This window comes from Raphanus sativus, chromosome 8, assembly GCF_000801105.2.
Source record: "Raphanus sativus cultivar WK10039 chromosome 8, ASM80110v3, whole genome shotgun sequence".
In the NCBI taxonomy this organism is placed as follows: Eukaryota; Viridiplantae; Streptophyta; class Magnoliopsida; order Brassicales; family Brassicaceae; genus Raphanus; species Raphanus sativus.
In genome coordinates this window covers 17,157,836-17,179,194 of record NC_079518.1, presented here as the reverse complement: position 1 = coordinate 17,179,194, position 21,359 = coordinate 17,157,836, and the positions used below count along the sequence as shown (strand labels likewise).

Here is a 21,359-nt window from a genome sequence, read left to right as displayed (position 1 = left end):
GTCTTTTAGGTTACTTTTGCTTTTGACCCAAGTTGGGGTATTCTTTTGGGTTTGACTCCAAGTTTTGAGTCACAATTGGTAATTCTCCCAAAAATAATTGGACTGATAAAATAATCGAAATGCCCGCCTCAGACCCATAACAGGTTTTTGTAATTAATGTTTAGGTTAAGTGAGTATTTAGACAAAAGAAAGAGCATATAGGAATATTAAAAAAAAAAAGGTGTGAAATAACAAATCGTGAAAATTTCGTCGTCCTCCGAAACGGGACGAGTCAGTAACGACGTGTTATGTTTTGTTTTTTCATTTATTTTAATCGACTCTTGACCTGAAGAAAAAGCTTCGTCTCTTCTTCGCAAGGAAGGAGGGGGAAGGTGAAGGAAACCTTCTTCGAAAATCCCTTCCCTTCTTTAATAAGATGAAGAATCAGTATAGTCTTGGAATTGATGGTTTACGAAGCTCTCTTTCCCCTCCCCCCATCGATTCATCTTCTTCCAAATCTGAACACGAAGATTCTATCTTTCGTGATTATACTCTAGACCTCTCCTTCTTATCCTCCGATGATTCTCTATCCAACTTGTCTCGCCATGTGGACACAACCAAAGGTAACTCAAAAACTCCTGTCTTGTTGTTAGGATCGCGTTTATCAAATACTTTTGTGTGTTCTTTTGACAGAAAGACAGATTGTAGAGGACAAGACAGTCCCTAATCCACTTGTCTCGAAACTGCCTGAGATGCTGATTGTGTCCTCCACTGTTGCTGGTGATGGCAAATTGGAACTTTCATGTCCCAACACAACTTTATTATCTGAAAATTCTTCAACAGACTCCGAGGAAGATACTCCTTGCTGGGTAGGAATAAACTCTCGCAAGACTCTCCCCTCAGGTGCCACCTGCAGGCGCTCTACTACTGATGATCTCACTGGGTTTCCTAGGTTGAATCCATTGGCCCCACAGTTCATACCATCCAACTCCAAGAAGATTCTTGAAAAGGATGTGAAAAGCTGTGAAGAGAAAGGCTCTTCTTCTTCCTCTTTGAAGAAGTCTCTCTCTTCGGATTTTCCATCATCGTCGTCAGGTGAAAGTTTGGGTTTTGTATCTCAAGATGAGTTCCAACAATCTAAGAGGTTGGATCCTTTGGCCCCTCTGTTTGTTCCCTCCAATGCAAAACTAAGTCATGAAAAGCAAGTAGCTTTTGAGACAACTTCTGCTCTTACTTATTCAGATAATAAGTCGCTAGGGAAGGTCAAGGTAGATACACCTTTGGGTTCATTCAATCCTTGGCTTGAAACCAAAGTTGGTATTACTGAGTCTGCAAAACTAGGAAGCTCTAGCAACAAGTCTCCTGGTCAGAGGAGACTGAATCCATTGGCTCCTCAGTTCTCTCTTGCTGATACTAAACCCAAAGCATATAGGTATGAGAAGTCCTCAATGTATGTGGAACCGTTACTTCCCAACATGTCACATGGAAGTTCTTCGCTTATATCTCCAACAGCGGACAGTAACTTTGGGTCTACTAAGTGGTATGCGGTGGAGCCAAACACTACTCTTCCATTTCACGTGGTGGAAACTGCAGCGAGTTCGTATTCAAGGAACGCGAAAGCTTTATCTGGTGGCTCATCTCCAAAGATGGATGTGATGAAACTGCTTACGACGATTCATGGACTGTCAGAGTTGCTAACACTTGCACATGGTTCGGAATCTTCAGATTCACCGGAAGAGCTTGATCTCATTAACAGTACTGTACAGAATCTCAACATGTACATCCAAAATGGCATTCAGGAACAGGCTGTGAATCAAAGCCTTGTACAACACCATTCATATGATCTACAGCTTTTATCTAACAAGAGTAAGGTATGTTGTTCCCACATAGGGAATCACATTACATTCGTGTAGAACATAGCATCATCTCTTGTAGATTTTTACATAAAATGATATTGTGTTAATGTGTCACCATGATTCCAAAGACAAACAATATGACCGCCGACCTTGATGTTAGAAGGAAAGGGAAATACTCTGTGGTCTCAGGGGAGACGTTTCCAGATTCTGGTTTGTATCAATATGGTGTGACCAAAGATAACGGCTTTGGTCAGGTATTGTTTTTTCCTCTGCATACTTGAGATATGTTATTTTAGTGGAAGGTGAATCTTTGGTTTTTGATTAACATGCAGGTTGTGGCTAAAAGTGGTTACCAGCAGAATCATCAAGGCGAGGAGCAGATTAACCAGCATGCACTGTTCTATAAAAGCTTATGGCTAAAGGCTGAAGCAGACAGGTGTTTGATGGTTTACGAGACTTCTCTTTCGAATCCTGGTTCTTGAGGGTATCAGAAAGGTGACATCAATCATCCATATTACTTCATCATTTGATATTGTATTGAGAGAATGGAGTTTTAATGCCATTTACATGTGGTAAGGCTTCCACAAGGGGGACCTTCAGATCATTTCCTTTCGATTAATGCAGGTTGGCCGGTAAAATTTCGGAGAACAAGGCTGACATGTGTTGTGACTAAACGTGCAGAAGGATGAAGTTGGTTCTTTTTTTTTTCTATTTACTTTAATTTTCATGCTAGATGACTGAAGAGAATAAATTTGATTATAATCTCAGTACTTAAAACTTGCATAATCCTTACTGATCAAAACTTGTTTTTCTTTTTGCCAGAATCTGGGTACTGTTTGGTCGGTGGAGCCTTTTGATTGCTGGAGATTTTAATGTTTTTTTTTTTTGCTACGTGGTCCTGATCTTTTGGATTCTAAGATGTATGTATAAACAAACGATTTGTAACTTCTCTCTTAGCTGTCATTACGCTCTTTGTAATATAGTGATTTTTCTTACAAACTTACACAATTGAGTTGCGTCTTAGATTTTAGCATAATAGGGAAAGAGAATGACCTTAGAGTAAGGTAGAAATCATTAGTGCTCCAAGAAAATGATTAGCTAACTGTTTGGTTTGTAGAGTTTTTATGAGTTTGTTTTTATGTTGAAGACGAAAAGAAAGGTTAGCTAAAATGTAGTAGGAAAAGAAACAATGAAACAAATGCAAAAAGCGAAATGGCTCTGCAACTCTTAGATATTAAAAAACCGGTCCTTAATTTTTTTAGTTAAAAATTAAGAGATGAATTTTTATATTTTGCTAAGAACTCCATTCTAAGAGCATCATTATTGATTGTCCTTAGTTTTGAGTCTTTAGATTATTTAATTAATTTTTATGTTAAAAAACAAAGTTAAGGACAAACCTCCAAAAGATTGATTATTGGTAGGACTTATAAAGACTAAGGACAATCAACCACAAATAAATAAAGACTATATATGGATTCAGAGACTGATCCAACTAACTCTTTTTTTTGACTAAGGTGCAGAATGATGATAGTGAGATTCATGATGGAGGAGTAACCAGTTATGGAAACAAAAATGATTAACATATAAAGATTACACACCGAGAGGAGGAACTACTAAGGAGATTTGAAGCAGTATTTGCAGGATGAGCCACTGCAACAGGTTCTTGTGACTCGGCCTTTGTTGTCTCATTTGTGTTTTCTGAAGCAGTATTTGCAGGATCAGCTCGGCTTCCAACACTTCCCTGTAATTTGGCATTAGACTATGCCTAGCCTGCAATTTTATCAACCACAAAGAACAACTCTTTTGAATGATCAAAGTGGCAACTAGCGTCTCTCACTCTCATCATCAACTCAGATCAAAAACACCAGATGATTAGAGAGATGATGGTCAATATTGAACCTTGACAAACTCGTAAATGCCATCAATGTCAACACCGTTTCCATCATTGATCGTTGATATAGCCTCACGTACCGGGTCATCTACATGTGTGTCCCTGAAACAACCAAAGAAAGAAATAAAAAACGTAAAGAGTGGGAAAAAATCTATCAAAATAACAATACATGAAATCAAAGATCAGTGCCACAAACTTAGAGGAACTATCTTCATCGGAAGAACTATCTGCTGCATCAGGATCCATGCCCACTGCAACAGAGAAGAGTTTGGGCATGATATTAAAGATCAAGAAATTGAATCATAAATCGATTGAATCAGACTACCTTGATATTAAGCAACAAATAAGTGTTTGATGGTTCGCGTAGATCTTAATCGAATCGATTTCAAGGAGAAAGAAAAAATAAAAGATGTTACTCGATATACCTTGAAGAATAATCGATAGCTACTATCTCTATCCGCGCTTCGGAAGTACCAAATCTTAGTCGCCGGAGAAGAAGAGAGCGATTCGTTGGAGAACAAGAAGAGAGAGAGATAAAGATGATACATCGTGGTTTGACACATGTCCCATAAGGACATTTCTATTGTTCCTTAATTAAGGAACGTCTTTCAAATTAAAAGGTATTTTTCTTTTTCTTTTAATTATAGTTGAGCTAAGATACATGTTAAGGACAGCGATAATCTTGCTCTAAGAACACCCAATAAACATATTCTTATGTCGTGCCATCACAAGGTCTGTTACTTCGTGTGGACAAGTGGTGGCTTAGAAACATTGCTAAGGATCAAGGACGACGTGTTATGCAGCTCGAGTTTGTAGCTGAGAGCTCAGTAGATCGATCTTGGGCCTCGCACCAGATATGACATAAGTCCCGGAATTGGGACTCTTGTAAACGTGTGGCTTCGATATGACGAATAACACCTTAGGGATGCAATATTCTCCAGAATCAAAAGGTTTTTTACTTACCAGGAAAATTGAGAAATTAGAGTTTTATGGTTAGAAGGTTTTACATTGTTGGATCTTTTAAATGGTGACACAGGTTTCATGCCAATGCTAAGCTTCAGAACGGCTTTGCTACTTTTTCTTCTAGCTTCTACTTTGCTTAGAATTCTCATTTTCTTCACCTACATGGCCAAAACATGAAAAAACTAACCTCAAGAACATAAAAGTTCTTAATGCAGAGACGATGATGGTCATTGCTCTGCCTGCTCTCTGATTGTGTCTCTAAACTTGATCATGACTGGTTCCTTAGTTACGTGGCTTATCAAAAGACCTCCCCGGAGAATATTCAAACCGACTGTCTTTTTTTTTTGTCAGAATTGTCAAATCAAAAGCTATTACGTCTTCTTTATTGTCAAAAAGAAATGATGCATTCACAATCTTAACTAGAATTCTCAAAAAGACTTTTCTTGGTTCAGTTTCAAGAATCAAAAGAATCGCAAATGGAAGAAGAAAACCTTTCTTTGTACGCCATGATCCTATCAAGCTTCTCTGTTCTTCCTATGGTTCTGAAGACATCCATAGATCTTGGCCTCTTCGACATCCTATGCGAATCTGGCCCTTCTTCTCCTCTCTCTGCTTCTCAGATCATGTCTCTCTTGTCTACTCAAACACAGCAAAACCGTGATTCAACTTTACTCAATCGGATTCTTCGATGTCTATCCAGCTATACCATACTCACGTGCTCTGTTTCCACTGTCCAAGGTGAGCCATGTGAGGTCTACGGCTTAGCTCCTGTTGCCAAGTACTTCACCAAGAACCAAGGTGTAGGTGGCTCGTTAGCTCCGTTGGTTAATCTGTTTCAGGACAAGGTCGTGAATGACATCTGGTAAATTCATTAGCAACATCATTAACTATATTTGTGTGAAACATGATGCAGTGTTGTTGTCCTGAAGTAATCTGATTAATTATGAGTTTATTTAAGGTACCACCTTAAAGATTCTGTTCTTGAAGGAGAACTTCCATTCAACAGGGCTCATGGTTCAAGTGCGGTCGAGTTGGTAGGCAGAGATTCAAGATTCAGAGAAGTGTTCCAAACCTCCATGAAAGGTTTCAATGAAGTTTTCATGGAAGAATTTGTGAATAATTACAAGGGTTTTGATGGTGTGAAGTCACTGGTTGATGTTGGTGGTGGAGATGGCTCTATTCTCCGTAAAATAATCTCCAAGAATACTCACGTCATCAAAGCTATTAATTTTGACTTGCCCTCTGTCATCAACACTTCATCAGTTTCTCCAGGTATGTATAATACAAGTTCCTGCAAAACTTCTGTTGTATTGTAAATGGGTTTCCAAAAGGATCATGATTCTGTGTATTGTAGGCATTGAGAATGTTGCTGGGGACATGTTTACAAGCGTTCCTAAAGGAGAAGCCATTTTCATGAAGGTTAGTTTATTTGAGAGTTTCATTAACTCACGAGGCTTAACAGAAAAGCTAACATAGGGTTTTCTTGTGTGACGTGTTACGACTACAAAAGTGGATACTCCATAGCTGGGACGATGAACATTGCGTGAAGATACTCAGCAACTGTCATCAATCCCTACCGCCGACTGGTAAGATGATTGTGATCGATATGGTAGTCCCGGATTTTCCAGAAGATACACTCTTAGACAGAAGCTTGTTTCAGTTTGAAATGTTCATGATGAGCATGAACCCATCTGGGAAAGAAAGAACAAAGAAAGAATTCGAGGTCTTAGCTCGCCTAGCTGGATTTTCTAGTGTCCAAGTTCCATTTACATTTCTCTGTTTCTCTGTCGTTGAATTCCACAAGAGTGCATGATATCCCCTATATATTATTTGGTGTTATAATCCATCGTATGGATTGTGTGGATTGCTCATAACCAAGACCAAGGAGGTTTACATCCGACCCGTCTATCCGACCTGTCTACATTCCGTCCGAGACTTGTCAAGATGAAGACCCATTCAACCGAAGCATTTATGAGCTTTGACCAAGTCTTGATATTGTATTGAATGTAGTTAAAGTGTATTCATTGTGTAGATTCTCTTTGATGTAAAACCTTATGTGACAACCACTATATATAAGTGACAAGAGCTAATGAGAAAGACACAACTTTCACAGCAACACTTCTCTCATATTATAACACGTTATCAGCACGATTGTGCTCTCCACCGGAGTTCTTCCTCTGCGGCCAGCTCCTCCGGCTCTCAGCCTTGCTCCGCCGGCGACTCCAAGTTTTCCGGCCAGTTCTCAAGCTCTTGTTCAAGGTGGTCCATTCAGATTCCTGGTTAAGAAGAGGTAAACTAATCAAAACTTTAATCAAAATCTAAAATCTAAGAACATGTTCATAAGAACACTATATGTTCATATCTTGGATCTATATGAATCTTATAAAACTTATTAAAATCTGTTGTTCTAAAATTATCATCTAAATATTAATCTTGAATCAAAAGTTCTATAAGTATATTGATTCTAAAATTATCTTGAATCTCTAAACACTACAAGAAAACAATTGATTTGCAAGGAAAATTTGCGAGGAAAAATTTCCCTTGCAAATTTGCAAGGGATTTGCAACGGAACTGCAAGGAAATATATAATCCTCGCAAATTCGTTGCAAATTTGCGAGGAAATAAATTCACTTGCAAATTTGCGAGGAATTCGCGAGAGAAAATACAGTTTCCTCGCAATTCAAACGCAAATTTACGAGAAAACTAGTTTCGTCGCAATTTTCTTGCAAAATTTGCGACGGTTTTGTATTCCTTGCAAATTTGCAACAGAATTGCGAGGGTTTTGTATTCCTTGCAATTTGTTTTTTTCAAAATCATGTTTTCTACACTTGAACGGTTTGGAATTTTGCTAATGACTTTGGTGTCTTATAACATGTTTACTTAAAATATTTAATATTTAAAAAGTATGTCGATGACTATTTTTGAAAATTTCATTAATTAACATCTATAAACTCAATTTCCGACACTTGAATTAGTATTACAAAATACTAACATCAAAAATATATAACTTAAACATTCAATATACATCAATTAAATTAACAGAACTTTTTAAAAATATATTTTTACGTTAAATAACTTTTCTAAATTAAATATAAAGAAACATATATTACTCCACTGAAAACGTAACAAAACCACAAACGAAACCCTAAAATACATTGAGTTATGAATTTGCAAGAAAATTGCAAGGGACCTCTCGCAATTCTCTTGCAAATTTGCGAGAGTTTTTGAAAACCATGCAAATTTACAAGGGAATTGCAAGGAATCCATTGCAATTTGCTTGCAAAACCATGTTTCACCACTTAAACGGCTTGAGATTTTGTTAAAAAATTTGGTGTCATATAACACATTTAATTAAAATATTTAGTGTTTAATGTATACATCTATAAATATTTTTGAAAATACACCAATTAACGGTTATAGACTCAATTCCCGACACTTGATTTAGAATTATGAATATTAAACATCAAAACTATATAACTTATACATTTAATATACATCACTTAAATTACGAGTTTTTTAAAAAAAATACATTTTTACATTAAATAATTTTTCTGAAACTAAATATAAAGAAAAATATTACTCCACCGAAAATGTATCAAAAGCACAAATGAAATCCTAAAACACATTGAATTATTAATTTGCAAGGCAATTGCAAGAAAATTGCAATGACTCCCTCGCAATTGCCTTGCAAATTTGCAAGGGATTGATTTCCGTCGCAATTTGCAAGGGAGTTTCAAGGGAACTCTCGCAATTTCCTTGCAAATTTGCGAGGATTTTTGGTTACCTTGCAAATTTGCAAGAGAATTGCGAGGAATCCCTTGCAATTTCCTTGCAAAAACATGTTTTCTCCACTTGAACGGTTTTAGGGTTTTGTTAAAGATTTGGTGTCATATAACACATTTAGTTAAATATTTAGTGTTTAAAATGTATGTCGATCAATATTTTTGAAAATACAGATTTTTAGTTATAAATTCAATTCTCGACACTTGAACTAATTACTTAATACAAAAAACAAACTTTATAATTTATATATTCAATACATGTTAAATAAATTACTATAACGTTCTTAAACATATTCATGTAAATAATTTTTCGAAAAAGAAATATCAAGAAACACATTAGTATATACAAAACATAACAAAACTCTAAACAAAACTCTAAAACACTTTAACCAAAATTTTGCAAGGAAATTGCAATGACTCCCTCGCAATTCTCTTGCAAATTTGCAAGGAATTGATTTCGGACGCAATTTGCAAGAGAATTGCAAGGGATCTCTTGCACTTTCCTTGCAAAACTATTTTCCCCTCCATAAAATAAAAAGAAAATGACAAACGAGTTTCTAGAACTAGGGTTAGTATATAAAGACACAAACCTAATTCTTTTCAGAGTTATTAACACAAATAAGCAGTTTATGTGTTTTTATTACACTCTAGAGCACATTGTGCTACACAGACACTTTCTTGTGGTTGAATACCAAATTATCCTCAAAAAAGCAAAACCAGAGATGGGCATTTGAGTAAAACGATATTTTATGCTAGTTAGGCTGGTTAGCGATTTTCTTTTGCTTTTATGGTTTTTCTTTTTTTTTCTTTTTGAATTTCTCTTATTTTGTGTGGTGGACTTGAAGAAAATATTAAATTGAATTTATTTTTTGACTTTTTTCTTTTCTTTGATGGTGAAACCTCTTATTCTCGTCGAGAACTTTGATTTTGATGACAGATTTGTTGACTAGGGAGATGACGACAAGACAAAAATGACCGAGGAAGAAGAATGCCGAAGGTGAGTTCTTATTTATCGTTTTTCATGTTTTGGGTTTATGTCAGTTGTTCCGAACCTGAGATATATATGGTGTAACGCTTCTTGATATGGGGTTTGTCACCTCGTAGGGTTTCTGATCTTAGGAGATTGTTGATTAAGTATGTGTTTTTTTGTGTATATCAGGTGAGTGTGCAGCAAACGATGGAGACTGATGAATCTGAAGTCGGGTGGGATTGGAACAATGAAATAGTGGACAGGAAGCTCGACTACATGGTGGGCATGATTAAGGAAAGACACATTTGTAGTTTTATTTTGTTATTCTTCTGTTTTGTTTTCTATGTTTTTCTGCAATTATTAGTTTTTTCTATGTAATCTCAATCAAAGAAACTGATGTTGTTTGTTCAATAATTGAGAGAAAAATACATGCTAAGTGTTCGACAAAATGTGTGAATACTATTAAAGATGTACATATGGACAACAAAGTATGAACAAGTAATGTAGGCATTCTAAGCATACATGTGTACAAATAAGCAAATGTACAACACATATTGTGTACATGTGTACAAATACATTATTGTTTCGTTAGAAAGAATACATGTGAACAAGAGTTCATATGAATATTTATCGGTGTACACACGTACACTACGAAGTTGTTACGAAGTTGTACAGATAAGTTTTGGTGTACATGCAAGTTAAAGGTTAATACTGAGAAACTGTGCACAAACAAAGATGAACATTGTTTTGTTGTTGGAGTAGCTTATAAAATTTATTAACATTTATATGTACATGATGTACATGATGATTGTCTGTCCACGTGTACACAATCTTGACTCGACATGTACATTGGTTGAAAAACAATGTGTACACCGATTACAAAATATTATAACCGCATATATACGTGTACACATGTATTTTAATGTCCACATGTACAATGTTTTATAAAAGATTACATATACATTAGTTCTTTGTACACTGCATAAGTTATGATATCTGATGGGACCTGAGTCTTTAGCAAACATTTGTGCCTAACGTTTAGTTTGCATTTTCCATAGTCCCAGTGATGTAGTATATGATCATTATCAATTTGAATGCTAAGAATCAAGAATATACATGTGAAATTAGTTTTAAGTTATTCAACATACGTTCCAAGACAAGTCTGAAATCACAAATGCATCAATGTTCTGTTTAGCAAGCGTACATGTGAACTAAAGTCATGTGGATACCTAGAGTGTACATATGGATAATATGAAGCAAAATGTACACATGTACACTATGAGGAAAATGTACACATGGACATCCAACTGAACGTTTTTGTAGAAAATTTACATAGGAGTCTTGTGTAGATGGTTAAGAAACCTTTAACTATAGCCATTCCAAGAATTCACTAATAATGTGATCCCTGTGAATGTAACAATCATTTTGAAACGAGGCATCTTAAACATTAAACTTTTTATGCAATTAAAACTTAAAATAATAATCTAAATGACCTTTTATTGGAACACCAAAAAAACAGAAAATTGACCATGGAGTATCCATTTATTATTGTTTTTGAATCGAACAACAATGTGTACTGAAAAAGATAACACATTAAAATATGTGTACACATGTACAATGGTTTTGATGTACACATCAATCAGTAACACTTGGCGGGTTACTTACATGAGCCGGTCTGTAGACTCGGATGATTCAAAATATTCCCATCAACAAGCCATAAAGAAATAGGAATCTTCTCTTTTACATCTTCTTGTGGAGTTAACTAAATGGAAATAACAAAGGAAACAATGTCAATCTTTGTTCATACACACGTCAACAATTTCTCTACCCATCCATGAAAACAAAACAAACAAAAATCTCTATAATACACATATTTTTACATAACAATTTGAAAAATCTCAAAAGTATCCAAACTTCTAACTTTCTCTCCACCTTAGAGACAATAACAAAACATCATTTTTATAAGGCTACAACTTTCTAAAGTTTGATGAATAGCAATTGGTTCAAAGTTAGAACAAAGATTGGTTCAAAGTTGTAAGCTTTGACTATATGTAATACAATGAGATTGCTAAGACTTTGTGAACTTTTATAGAAAAGAACCAGACTTTCAAGGAAACTTTGAATGGGAAAAGAGATGGTTCTTACCATATCAAGTGCGGCAGCGTTAGAAGGATGGAGAGTGGTGGAGGAATATGGTGATTATTTAAGAAGCCAACAAAGGGTTTCTTGACTGCGGTGAAAAGGTGGTGGTTGGATCCAAAACAGAAAGCTATGTTATTGATGATTGATGTGGAGTCGATTCTGCAAACCCAAAATAAATAATAAATCACTCACTTTGCTTACAGAGATCAAAAGAAAGAGATGATTTTGAAGAGTAAATCTGAATCGTTAAAGGTTAAAGTGCAAAAGTAAATCCAATGGTTAGGAAATAAGACAAAAATAAATCTTGTCAAAAGTATTATATTTAATCTGGGTCGTTGAGTGGAAAGAGAGGTGTGTGGTGAAAGTTAATTCCAGTTAATATAATGGTTTGGTTAGTCAACTGATTATTGTGACGTGACTAATTCATTTAGAAGAAGGAAAGTAGTTAGAAAAAAGTGTCTTGGTAGAAGAAAGTGATCTATCGTGTAATAATAAACTTAAAACTGCCTCTGGGTGTTATTATTTCTTCTTTTCATTTGTTGGAGCCGTCAAGAAAAAAAACAAGGGATTTTTTTCTCCCACCATCTCTCCTCTCTCGGGCTCTCTCTCCTCGCCGACCTTGTGTCTTCTAGCCGTACTCTCTCTTCCGCCTCTCCTCTCTGCCGCCATGACATCTCTCCTTGTCGCCAGCTCTCCTCTCTCTCACACACAGCCGGATCTACTTTATCTCACACCCCACACCACCATGGTTCGACCTTTCTCTATCTCTCTCTCTCTGTCCCTTTGTCCTTCTGTCTCTGTCTCTCTGTTTTGAACTGAATTTGTTTGTTTTCAGGTTGGAGGACGCAAGGCACGATGAGGCCGGAGCCACACTTCCATGGTTAGTCCTCTCTCTTTCTCTATCTCTCTGTCTCTCCCTCTGTTTATATCTAATATTTTTTTTTGTTTTTGCGAAGGGAGATGAAGGATTGAGAAGAAGCTTGATGGTTAAGGAGACAGGGCCGGTGGTGGTGCGGCTGTGGTTGTGGTTCGGCTCTAGTGGTGGTGCGGCGGAGGAGGCAAGGAGTCGGCTGATTTATTTTCTAGGGTTAATTTTTTTTTTAGAATTAGGTTTGGTTAAGTTTAGTTAGGTTAGCTTAATTAGGTTTAGTTAAACCGGTTTATTTAACTAAACCAGCTTATTATAATTTTTTAGCTTATTATAATTTTTAGGCTTTTAATATATTCATGTATTTAAATATGTATCTGTATGTATATATATTTCGTTATATATATTTATTTACATTTTTTTATTTTGTATTTTTGTTAATTTTTTTTAATATTTTTAAAAGAATTTGCGAGGGAAACTTTTTATTGCAAATCTAATGCAATTTTGCGAGGGAATATCCGACTCTTGCAAATTTGCAACGAAAATTATTCTCTTGCAAATTTGCGATGGAAATTATTCCGTTGCAAATTTGCGAGAGAATTGCAAGCGTTTTTTATTTGCGAGTAAGGATTTGCAAGGAAACGACTTTCCTTGTAAATTCGTTGCAAATCGCAATTTGCAACAGAATTGCGATGCTTTTTTCCCTTGCAGTAGACATGTTTTTTTGTAGTGAAAATCTGTAAAACTTATTAAAGAACATAAAGATCTATATGAATCTTGATTATAAAAACTTTGAATCTTATAAAAGTTATGTGAAATCCTTAATACCATCAAAACCATTAATCTTCTTGCTTGGTTTTTCAACCAGCAAAATTGAAAACCCAAAGATCAAAACCTTGAATCCCTTGCTGTGCCATTTTCGGCCAATCTCCCTGAAAATTCAGTCAACCAAAATAAAATCGATATTAAAACCTATTGATTGCTTATCTTTGACTGTCATTATTTTCTTTGTAACTGATATGATTTTATAAATGCATTTTCGATTTTTATAAATGCATTTCCGGTTTTATTTGACTAGGCATTTAAATATTATAACCTATAGTCCTGTTTTGCATTAATATGACATAAGATGAAATAAGTTATAGGTTGAAATCATTTGATCTTATTATTGTTTGTCATCTTTTATTTAAATCCTGATCAGTCTTGAGATAAGTTCATTATAGATGTTCATGACTATATAATATGTTCATTATTTTCTATGCACCACAAATTAGAGTATGTTCATGAGGGGGAGTGAGGACATAACCCATGATACATGACCATACTAAAATTTGTGAAATATGGTCCACAACCTTGAAAAATGATTTTGTGATGATTGAATTATATTCTAGATCATTTTTTGCATAACATCTATTATTCTGAATTAACCATATTGAATTGATCTTGGTTTAGAAAATTTATTAGATCATGCTCACATTCTGAACTGACCATTTTCATTCACTTATCATATTGTCTTATTGAAATTGATTATACATTCATATGGTAGATAATTCTGATCATGATACCTTGAATTAAAATCCTGAAAATTATAATCATCTCTTGTCTTGTTTATGAGGCATTTTTATATGCTGTTTGACAATGATTGCTTTATATAAAATCCTCCTGAATATATAATACATATATATATATATATATATATATATATATATAAATACATATTAAAATATACATATTAAAATCTTCCTGAAATATAAAATATATATTAAAGCCATGGTCAAAATCTCCATTCATATAAAATCTGAACATGGATTGATCATATTATTATGAATCCTCATTCCTTATGGATTATTTTATTCAGATGTCGAAAATCAACAACCTTGAGTTTGCTGCCCTCAATCTCTCCGGAGATAATTACCTCCAATGGGCACTTGATGCCAAGATACTCTTGAGGTCCAAAAACCTTGGTGATACTATCACTGAAGGCACCGAGCCATCGGTCAAGAATAAATACATGGCCATTGTTATCATTCGCCATCATCTGGTTGAAGGTCTTAAAGATCAGTACCTCACTATTGAGGATCCTCTGGAACTATGGACAGAGTTGAAAACCAGATATGATCATCAGAAAACTGTGATCTTGCCAAAGGCCCTTTATGATTGGAGGAACCTAAGAGCATGCCCATCAGGGGTTCTAAACGGGTTCATGGGCTCGGGGTCATAGGGCCGGGATTAAAAAAATAGAAAAATGGGCTATTTTCGGTGACCCGTCTCTTACCCACGATCCGTCCGTCGCCGAGTTCAAGCCACGTGTCGCGGACACATTGGTCTCGTGTTTTCGAGTTGAACCGGAGTAGATCGCGAAACCATTCATTTTCTTCTATTCTCAAAAAGTTAGGGTTTTGTGGCGATTCTCATGCGACGCCGACTCCCGCAGCTTTTCACCATCAAATCGACGACGAACGGTCTCCTCCACGAGCTCAGGTCAGTATCGAGTAGATTGTCCGTTGTTTTGAAGCGTTTTGGGCAGGGAAGGGTTCTCGGCGATTCTTAATCGATTTAGGGTTTTCGTATTAGTGTTTAAAATCGAGTTGGGGCTTTCAATTAATCTGCATGCGGGGTTGTATTTGGTTTGTTTCTCGGAGATTCAAAATTGATTTGGGGATTTAGGGTTAGGGTTCGAAATAGATTTGGGGGTTTTACAGGTTACGGTTCTTAATTGATTATGTGGGTTTCGCTTTATGGTTTTAAATCGTCTACACGGGTTAATTGTTTCGTTTTCATCGATTGATTGACATTTGTGAATGTTTTGTTTGTGCTACAGATGGATCCCGCAGCAGAGAGAAGAGACATGAAGAGGAACATTGAGTACAACAACAGTTTGATCTATGTGGCGGATTCAGAGTACGGGATACCAAGTAGGTGTTACTGTGGTGGGAAAATGATAAACGAGGTTCAGGGGAAGGAGGAGAGAGACACTCTTCCGGGGAAGCGCTTCTTCACCTGCATAAACTACGAGGTAGTCTTTCAATTGCTTCTTTGTTGCAGTTATTTTTCTTTTTTTTTTCCTGTCAAGATTCTGATGACTTTTATCTTGTTGTTTATGGTATTACCAAGGCTGATGGGCTCCATTATCGTCAGCCTTGGGTGTTTGGTGTCCAGGAGGAGATCGAGAAGCTGACTGCCCGGGTAGAGAAGGCTGAGAAGGTGATGAAGGAGGTGCCCATCCTCAATCAACAGATTGAGTCACTAGAGGTAATCTCTTCTCTCTTCATTGCATTGCTTTATTGTTTTGGTGTTTCATTAGTTTAGCGAAGATAACGTATTAACTCATTTTATTTTTCTTGTTTACATGTCCAGGAACAGGTTAAAAGGCTCTCTGGCCAGGTGGATGTTCTCGCTATGAAGGTCGCTGACTTGGAGATGGTCTGCTTGGATTGAAGGTAAGACTCAACTCAAAATTTCTGTTTCTGTTTCTCTTCTCGATTGATGTTTCTGTTTCTTTTTTTTTTAAATATATTAACCGTATATAAATTTACTACAAGTACAACTTTAAACTACAAACTAGAACTAAAACTTTAAACTACAAGTAAAAGTAAAACTTTAAAAACTTTAAACTACAACTAGAACTACAATTTTAAACTACAACTAAAAGTAAAACTATAAACTACAACTAGAACTAAACTATAAAAAGCTGCAACTAGATCATAAATTGTATCGGTTTGTTGGTTGGTTGCTGTGATTAATATGGATTGTACTGAGCTTTAAATTATGATTTGCACTGATTTGATAGCTAGAGTTTAATGAAATTGCGATAGATAGTTGTTGTGTAATGAATGTTTGGTAGTTAGAGTTTAATGTACTAGACTAAACTAGTTTAAAAACATAGCAAATCCTCATGTAAAACACATACATATCAAACCCAAACCGAAACCAAAATGGAACATCCTCCCCAAACCTCCCAATCCTCTCTTCAAAGAAGAAAGTGGTCAACCAAAGAAGACGTTGTGCTCATCAGCGCTTGGTTGAACACCAGCAAGGATGCCATCGTGAGCACTGACCAGAAGGCCGGAGCGTTTTGGAAGCGCATAGTGGATTACGTCAACGCAAGCCCTCTGCTCAGTGGCGCCGTTCCTAGAGAATGGAGTCAGTGTAAGCAGAGGTGGGGAAGAATCAATGAGCAGGTGTGCAAGTTTGTGGGCTGCTATGAAGCAGCAGTGAGGGAGCAAGCGATTGTCCAAAACGAGAATGATGTCATGAAGGCTGCCCATGACATCTTCTTCAATGACATTGGCATCAAGTTCACAGTTGAACATTGTTGGAGGGAACTTCGGTTCGATCAGAAATGGAAATCACTCGGTGTTCCCAAAGAAGGTCCCAAAGAGAAAAGGAAGGAAGCTGCGGAGGTGGTGGCTGAGGAGGAAGGTGCGGAGGTTCGGCCTCCTGGTGTCAAGGCTTGCAAAGCAGCCAAACGCAAGAGGCAAGGTTATGATGAGATACATAGCATGCTTGCTGTGAAAAAGGAGATACAGCAACAGAAACTCCTAGAGCGTCTCCTTGCCAAAGACCCTACCCATCTATCTGCAAACGAAATCACACTCATGGACAAACTCATTTCTGAAATGATTTGAGATGGGTTTGTACTTCTATCGATAGGTTGCTTGCTGTTGTGGTTCATGTTGGTTGCTTGCTGTTGTGGTTCATGTTGATAGGTTCATAGATATACATTGTACTTCTTTTGTTTGGTTGCTTTGTGTATTTTATTATGTTTGGTTGCTTTGTACTTCTTTTGTTTGGTTGCAGTGTACTAAATCATTGTTTATTTTGTCTTGCAGGTCACGGGGCTGTAGTGCAACTTGTATGGCAGGAAGGAAGGAAGGAAGGAAGGAAGGTGTTCAACTTGTACCTTTATGTTTGTAGTGTATCACGGGAAGTGTAGTATTTTGTTTGTCTCTACAATTCATTTCAATTCACGGGAATGTACTTGTCTTTATGTTTAACTTTGTACTTGTTTGGTTGCTCACGGGTAGCAACCACATTGAACTTGTATCGACTCTGCCTACTCTATATATTAAGCATGTGTTTGTTTCATAAATTTGCTCACTACTCTCGACTTTACTCTTCTTTACTCTACTCTTTCCTTTACTCTTCTTTACTCTACTCTTCCTTTACTCTTCTTTACTCTACTCTTCTCTCTAGCTCTCGACATAACCCTGTCAAGACAACTTTCAAGACAACTATCAAGACAAGTATACACTCAACTATCAATCTCTATCTCTCTTTGTCATTTTATTACATAGACTACAAGTATACACTCAGCTATCAATCTCTATAAAATACTTGTCATTTTATTACATAGACTACAAGTATCAAGATATCACATTTTATTATTTTTTTTTAAAAAGATATGTTTTGTTATTAAAGTAATGAAGATTTATATTTTTTATTTTATAAAAAATATGTTTTTTATTAGACTAGTGAAGATTTTTTTTTTTAAATATATGTTTGTTATTAGACTAGTGAAGATTTATTTTTTTTTCAAAAAAAGATATGTTTCTTATTAGACTAGTGAAGATTTAATTTTTTTTTCAAAAAAAGATATGTTTAATTTTTTTTTAAAATCTGAAGATATGTTTCTTATTAAACTATTGAAGATTTATATTTTTTCATTTTGGTTTTGTATGAAGGAAGAAGTGTTCAAGTGATGTCTTTCTCATCAGATGATGCAGCAGATAAACTAATTGAAGATACGTTTGACCAACATGTTGATAATTTTATCGACCAACAAGTTGATAATTTCATCGACCAAAAAATTAACAAGCCGAAGAGACGAGCTTATATCGAAAGACATAGGGAGCAAGGCCACGAAGACCTTTGGAACGACTATTTCAGTGAAAATCCTACATACCCACCAGAAATATTTAGGCGGCGTTTTCGAATGACGAAGCCATTGTTCCTTTCCATTGTCGATCGCCTGAGTAATGAAGTTCCATACTTTCGTCAAAGACAAAATGCTCACGGAAGGTACGGCCTATCTGCACTTCAAAAGTGTACTGCGGCTATACGTATGCTAGCATATGGTCACTCAGGAGATACGTATGACGAATATCTCCGACTTGGTGAGAGTACCGCACTTCTATGTTTGGAGAAGTTCAACGAAGCGATAATACAATTGTTTGGAGATGAGTATCTACGAAAACCTACACCAGCTGATCTTCAACGATTACTCGATATCGGAGAGGTACGAGGATTTTCGGGAATGATAGGCAGCATCTACTCTATGCATTGGGAGTGGAAAAACTGCCCAAGGTCTTGGAGAGGGCAGTACACACGAGGTCACGGAAAGCCGACCATTGTCTTAGAGACTGTGGCATCACAGGATCTTTGGATATGGCACGCATTTTTCGGTTTACCAGGTACCCTAAACGATATTAATGTTCTCTATCGGTCACAAGTTTTTTCTGACATTATACAAGGTCGAGCTCCTAAAGTTAATTTCACGGTCAACGGCCACAATTATCGTATGGCGTACTACCTTACAGACGGAATCTATCCTAAATGGTCAACATTTATCCAATCCATCCCACTACCTCAAGGTCTTAAAGCTGAGCTTTTTGCTGAAAAACAAGAATCCGCCAGAAAAGATGTCGAACGTGCTTTCGGAGTTTTGCAATCGAGGTTTGCAATAGTAAAAAATCCTGCTCTACTATGGGACAAGGAAAAGATTGGAAAGATTATGAGAACTTGTGTCATACTACACAATATGATAGTAGAGAACGAACGAAACACATATATTATGTCTGATACATCTGAGTTCGAGTCGGGAGAGTCAAGCAGGAGTTCACAGGTGGAAATCTCGCAACCTACGGACTCTCCTTCCAACTTCGTTAATAGGCATGGCATTCAAGCTCAAATTCGGGATCAACAAAAACATGATCGTTTGAAAGCCAATTTAGTTGAAAATATATGGCAAAAATTTGGTAGTCTAGATGAATAATCTTTGTATGTTTTTCAATTTCCATTGTATTAAATAAAATTAAAAAAAAAAATAATAATATTATTTTATTCTTATGAACCCCATTTTCGGGTTCACTAATGGAAGAGCAAAATTAATACGGGTTCGACACTATTCCCGGACCCACCAAAAAACAATATAAAATTCCCTATGAACCCCCCCCCCTTGGGGTTCACTAATGGGCATGCTCTAAGAATCCAAGACTATAAGTCTGTGGAAGAGTTTAACTCGGTTATGTTCAAGATAGTCTCTAAGTTGAAATTGTGTGGAGAGACTATCACTGATGCTGATATGCTGGAGAAGACATTCTCCACATTCCACACCAGCAATATGTTGCTTCAGCAACAGTACTGAGAAAAGGGTTTCTCCACTTATGCTGCCTTAATCTCTTGTTTGTTGCTTGCTGAACAGAACAATGAGTTGCTCATGATGAACAGTGAGCTGAGGCCACCTGGTGCTAAACCATTGCCTGAGGCACATGCGGCCATAGAGCCAAAAGATGAGACTCCAAGAGAGTCATACCGCGGTCGCATGAGAGGCCGTGGAAGATGGCAAGGAAGTAACCGTGGGTTTCAACCATGAGGTCGTGGGTTTCAGCCACGAGGACGTGGATTCCAGCCACGAGACCATCTTGGTCCTAGCCGAGGTTATAGCCGAGGTCATCAAGCTAGCCGTGGGTATAAGTCCGACTTCAAAACCCATGGCTCGACCAAATCTCCTTGCTATCGTTGTGGAATGACCAATCATTGGGCTAACCGATGCAAGACTCCACAACATCTTGTTAAGCTCTACCAGGAGAGCATGAAGGGAAAAAACCCTGTGGCAAATTGGGTCCAACATGATAATGAGAATGATCTGGACCATGAGAATGATGACCTTTTTGGATTCGAGACTTCGGATTGCCTTAAGGAGGCCAATTAAGATTTCGACATCATGTTGCTTTTGTCTTTGCACTTTTGCATTTTTGCTTTGGCTTTATGTCTTTGTTTCCTATGTTCTATGACTTTGGCAATTTTATCTATGAAATAAAATTTTATTTTATATATATGCCTTATATAAGTTAAACTTATTAAAAACAATAAAGCAAAAACCATTAAGACATCAAGTCATCTAAGTAATATCTTCTAAGGTGTTGACTCTTGTCTATTTTCAGAAATGAAAGAAGGCAAGAACCTGCTAGTAGTGGATAGTGGATCAAGTCACACTATATTAAAAGACAAAGGATATTTTGTTAATCTCACCATAAAGAGTGCCAATATCAAAACTATAGCAGGCACAGCCAGCCTTATTAAAGGCCATGGCATGGCTCGCATAATAATGCCTAAAGGAACGCATCTAGAAATTATTGATGCATTATATTCTCCTAAATCAAAGAGAAATTTGTTAAGTTTCAAAGACATTCGAATGAATGGTCTACATGTTGAAACTAAGGGCGAGGGAAAGAAAAAAATATCTTTTGATTTATAATAACACTACAAGAAAACAGCGATATACCGACGGCTGAAATCCTCGGTATTTCCTCGAATAACGGTATTCCGAGGAAATACCGAGGATTCCAGCCGTCGGAAACATTTCCTCGGAATTTCAATGTTCCTCGGAATTTCCTCGGAAAATTCCGACGAAATACCGAGGAAGTGTATTTCCGAGGGAGTTCTGAGGATGCGTAATCGTCGGTATCTTCCTCGGAATATACCGAGGGTATGGTTCCTCGAAAAGTGTCCCTCGGAATATTTTGAGGGCAATGCTCCTCGGAAAGTGTCCCTCGGAATATTGTGAGGGCAATGTTCCTCGGAAATTTCCGAGGAAAGATTCCGAGGAATATTCGTCGGAAATTCCCGAGGAACATTGCCCTCAGAATATTCCGAGGAAAGTGTCCCTCGGAAATTTCCGACGAAG

At 36.7% G+C, this 21,359-nt stretch overlaps 6 protein-coding genes and 1 long non-coding RNA gene across 11 annotated transcripts; 6 read left to right on the top strand and 1 right to left on the bottom strand.

Annotated features, from left to right (window-relative positions):
- Window positions 1–239: 239 nt before the first annotated feature.
- LOC108822965 (uncharacterized) lies at window positions 240–2,843 on the top strand. 4 transcript variants are annotated; one of them, XR_001944995.2, is made up of 6 exons: window positions 240–602; window positions 673–1,850; window positions 1,964–2,089; window positions 2,168–2,330; window positions 2,413–2,525; window positions 2,658–2,843. XR_001944995.2 is itself a non-coding variant. In XM_018596180.2 (5 exons), the coding sequence occupies exons 1-4, from the start codon at window positions 416–418 to the stop codon at window positions 2,315–2,317; spliced, it is 1,641 nt and encodes a 546-aa protein (XP_018451682.1). In that variant the 5' UTR covers window positions 240–415; the 3' UTR covers window positions 2,318–2,330; window positions 2,413–2,843. The 4 variants fall into 4 exon arrangements, 2 of the variants coding, with proteins under 2 accessions (XP_018451682.1, XP_018451681.1); XR_001944994.2 differs by having other exon boundaries at window positions 241–602; window positions 2,460–2,525; XM_018596180.2 differs by having other exon boundaries at window positions 2,413–2,843.
- A 488-nt stretch (window positions 2,844–3,331) lies between these two features.
- On the bottom strand, window positions 3,332–5,024 carry LOC108820121 (telomere repeat-binding factor 5-like). The gene is made up of 4 exons (XM_018593101.2): window positions 4,152–5,024; window positions 3,923–3,977; window positions 3,735–3,828; window positions 3,332–3,605 (listed from the first exon to the last, which is right to left on the bottom strand). The coding sequence occupies exons 2-4, from the start codon at window positions 3,970–3,972 to the stop codon at window positions 3,426–3,428; spliced, it is 324 nt and encodes a 107-aa protein (XP_018448603.2). The 5' UTR covers window positions 3,973–3,977; window positions 4,152–5,024; the 3' UTR covers window positions 3,332–3,425.
- A 44-nt stretch (window positions 5,025–5,068) lies between these two features.
- On the top strand, window positions 5,069–6,805 carry LOC108821435 (flavone 3'-O-methyltransferase 1). Of its 2 annotated transcripts, none has more exons than XM_018594478.2 (4): window positions 5,069–5,551; window positions 5,696–5,961; window positions 6,044–6,108; window positions 6,200–6,805. In XM_018594478.2, the coding sequence occupies exons 1-4, from the start codon at window positions 5,166–5,168 to the stop codon at window positions 6,500–6,502; spliced, it is 1,020 nt and encodes a 339-aa protein (XP_018449980.1). In that variant the 5' UTR covers window positions 5,069–5,165; the 3' UTR covers window positions 6,503–6,805. The 2 variants fall into 2 exon arrangements, with proteins under 2 accessions (XP_018449980.1, XP_018449979.1); XM_018594477.2 differs by having other exon boundaries at window positions 5,071–5,551; window positions 5,648–5,961.
- A 5,324-nt stretch (window positions 6,806–12,129) lies between these two features.
- On the top strand, window positions 12,130–12,938 carry LOC108821197 (uncharacterized). The gene is made up of 3 exons (XR_008937333.1): window positions 12,130–12,331; window positions 12,419–12,463; window positions 12,540–12,938. It is a non-coding gene; the product is annotated as an uncharacterized LOC108821197 (long non-coding RNA).
- A 2,340-nt stretch (window positions 12,939–15,278) lies between these two features.
- LOC108821817 (uncharacterized) lies at window positions 15,279–15,914 on the top strand. Its single transcript, XM_018594810.2, has 3 exons — window positions 15,279–15,467; window positions 15,566–15,703; window positions 15,809–15,914. The coding sequence occupies exons 1-3, from the start codon at window positions 15,300–15,302 to the stop codon at window positions 15,887–15,889; spliced, it is 387 nt and encodes a 128-aa protein (XP_018450312.1). The 5' UTR covers window positions 15,279–15,299; the 3' UTR covers window positions 15,890–15,914.
- A 472-nt stretch (window positions 15,915–16,386) lies between these two features.
- Window positions 16,387–17,079, top strand: LOC108820120 (glutathione S-transferase T3-like). Its single transcript, XM_018593100.1, has one exon. It carries the CDS (start codon window positions 16,387–16,389, stop codon window positions 17,077–17,079), a length of 693 nt encoding a protein of 230 aa, XP_018448602.1.
- A 1,073-nt stretch (window positions 17,080–18,152) lies between these two features.
- LOC130499011 (uncharacterized) lies at window positions 18,153–20,045 on the top strand. The gene is made up of 2 exons (XM_056992896.1): window positions 18,153–19,334; window positions 19,875–20,045. Exons 1-2 carry the CDS (start codon window positions 18,153–18,155, stop codon window positions 20,043–20,045), a joined length of 1,353 nt encoding a protein of 450 aa, XP_056848876.1.
- Window positions 20,046–21,359: the final 1,314 nt, after the last annotated feature.

What these genes read in the sequence shown, in the direction of transcription:
- LOC108822965 (XM_018596180.2), top strand. Translation starts at nt 416, where the DNA reads ATGAAGAATCAGTATAGTCTTGGAATTGATGGTTTACGAAGCTCTCTT. An exon ending in CCATGTGGACACAACCAAAG is followed by an intron (nt 603 to 672) that starts GTAACTCAAAAA and finishes TTCTTTTGACAG; the next exon opens with AAAGACAGATTGTAGAGGAC. An exon ending in AAGATAACGGCTTTGGTCAG is followed by an intron (nt 2,090 to 2,167) that starts GTATTGTTTTTT and finishes ATTAACATGCAG; the next exon opens with GTTGTGGCTAAAAGTGGTTA.
- LOC130499011 (XM_056992896.1), top strand. Translation starts at nt 18,153, where the DNA reads ATGTCTTTCTCATCAGATGATGCAGCAGATAAACTAATTGAAGATACG. An exon ending in CGGACTCTCCTTCCAACTTC is followed by an intron (nt 19,335 to 19,874) that starts GTTAATAGGCAT and finishes CTTGCTGAACAG; the next exon opens with AACAATGAGTTGCTCATGAT.
- LOC108820121 (XM_018593101.2), bottom strand. Translation starts at nt 3,972, where the DNA reads ATGGATCCTGATGCAGCAGATAGTTCTTCCGATGAAGATAGTTCCTCT. An exon ending in GATGAAGATAGTTCCTCTAA is followed by an intron (nt 3,829 to 3,922) that starts GTTTGTGGCACT and finishes TGGTTGTTTCAG; the next exon opens with GGACACACATGTAGATGACC. An exon ending in GCATTTACGAGTTTGTCAAG is followed by an intron (nt 3,606 to 3,734) that starts GTTCAATATTGA and finishes ATAAAATTGCAG; the next exon opens with GCTAGGCATAGTCTAATGCC.
- LOC108821435 (XM_018594477.2), top strand. Translation starts at nt 5,166, where the DNA reads ATGGAAGAAGAAAACCTTTCTTTGTACGCCATGATCCTATCAAGCTTC. An exon ending in AAGGTCGTGAATGACATCTG is followed by an intron (nt 5,552 to 5,647) that starts GTAAATTCATTA and finishes AGTTTATTTAAG; the next exon opens with GTACCACCTTAAAGATTCTG. An exon ending in CACTTCATCAGTTTCTCCAG is followed by an intron (nt 5,962 to 6,043) that starts GTATGTATAATA and finishes TGTGTATTGTAG; the next exon opens with GCATTGAGAATGTTGCTGGG.
- LOC108821817 (XM_018594810.2), top strand. Translation starts at nt 15,300, where the DNA reads ATGAAGAGGAACATTGAGTACAACAACAGTTTGATCTATGTGGCGGAT. An exon ending in TCACCTGCATAAACTACGAG is followed by an intron (nt 15,468 to 15,565) that starts GTAGTCTTTCAA and finishes GGTATTACCAAG; the next exon opens with GCTGATGGGCTCCATTATCG. An exon ending in AACAGATTGAGTCACTAGAG is followed by an intron (nt 15,704 to 15,808) that starts GTAATCTCTTCT and finishes TTACATGTCCAG; the next exon opens with GAACAGGTTAAAAGGCTCTC.
- LOC108820120 (XM_018593100.1), top strand. Translation starts at nt 16,387, where the DNA reads ATGGAACATCCTCCCCAAACCTCCCAATCCTCTCTTCAAAGAAGAAAG.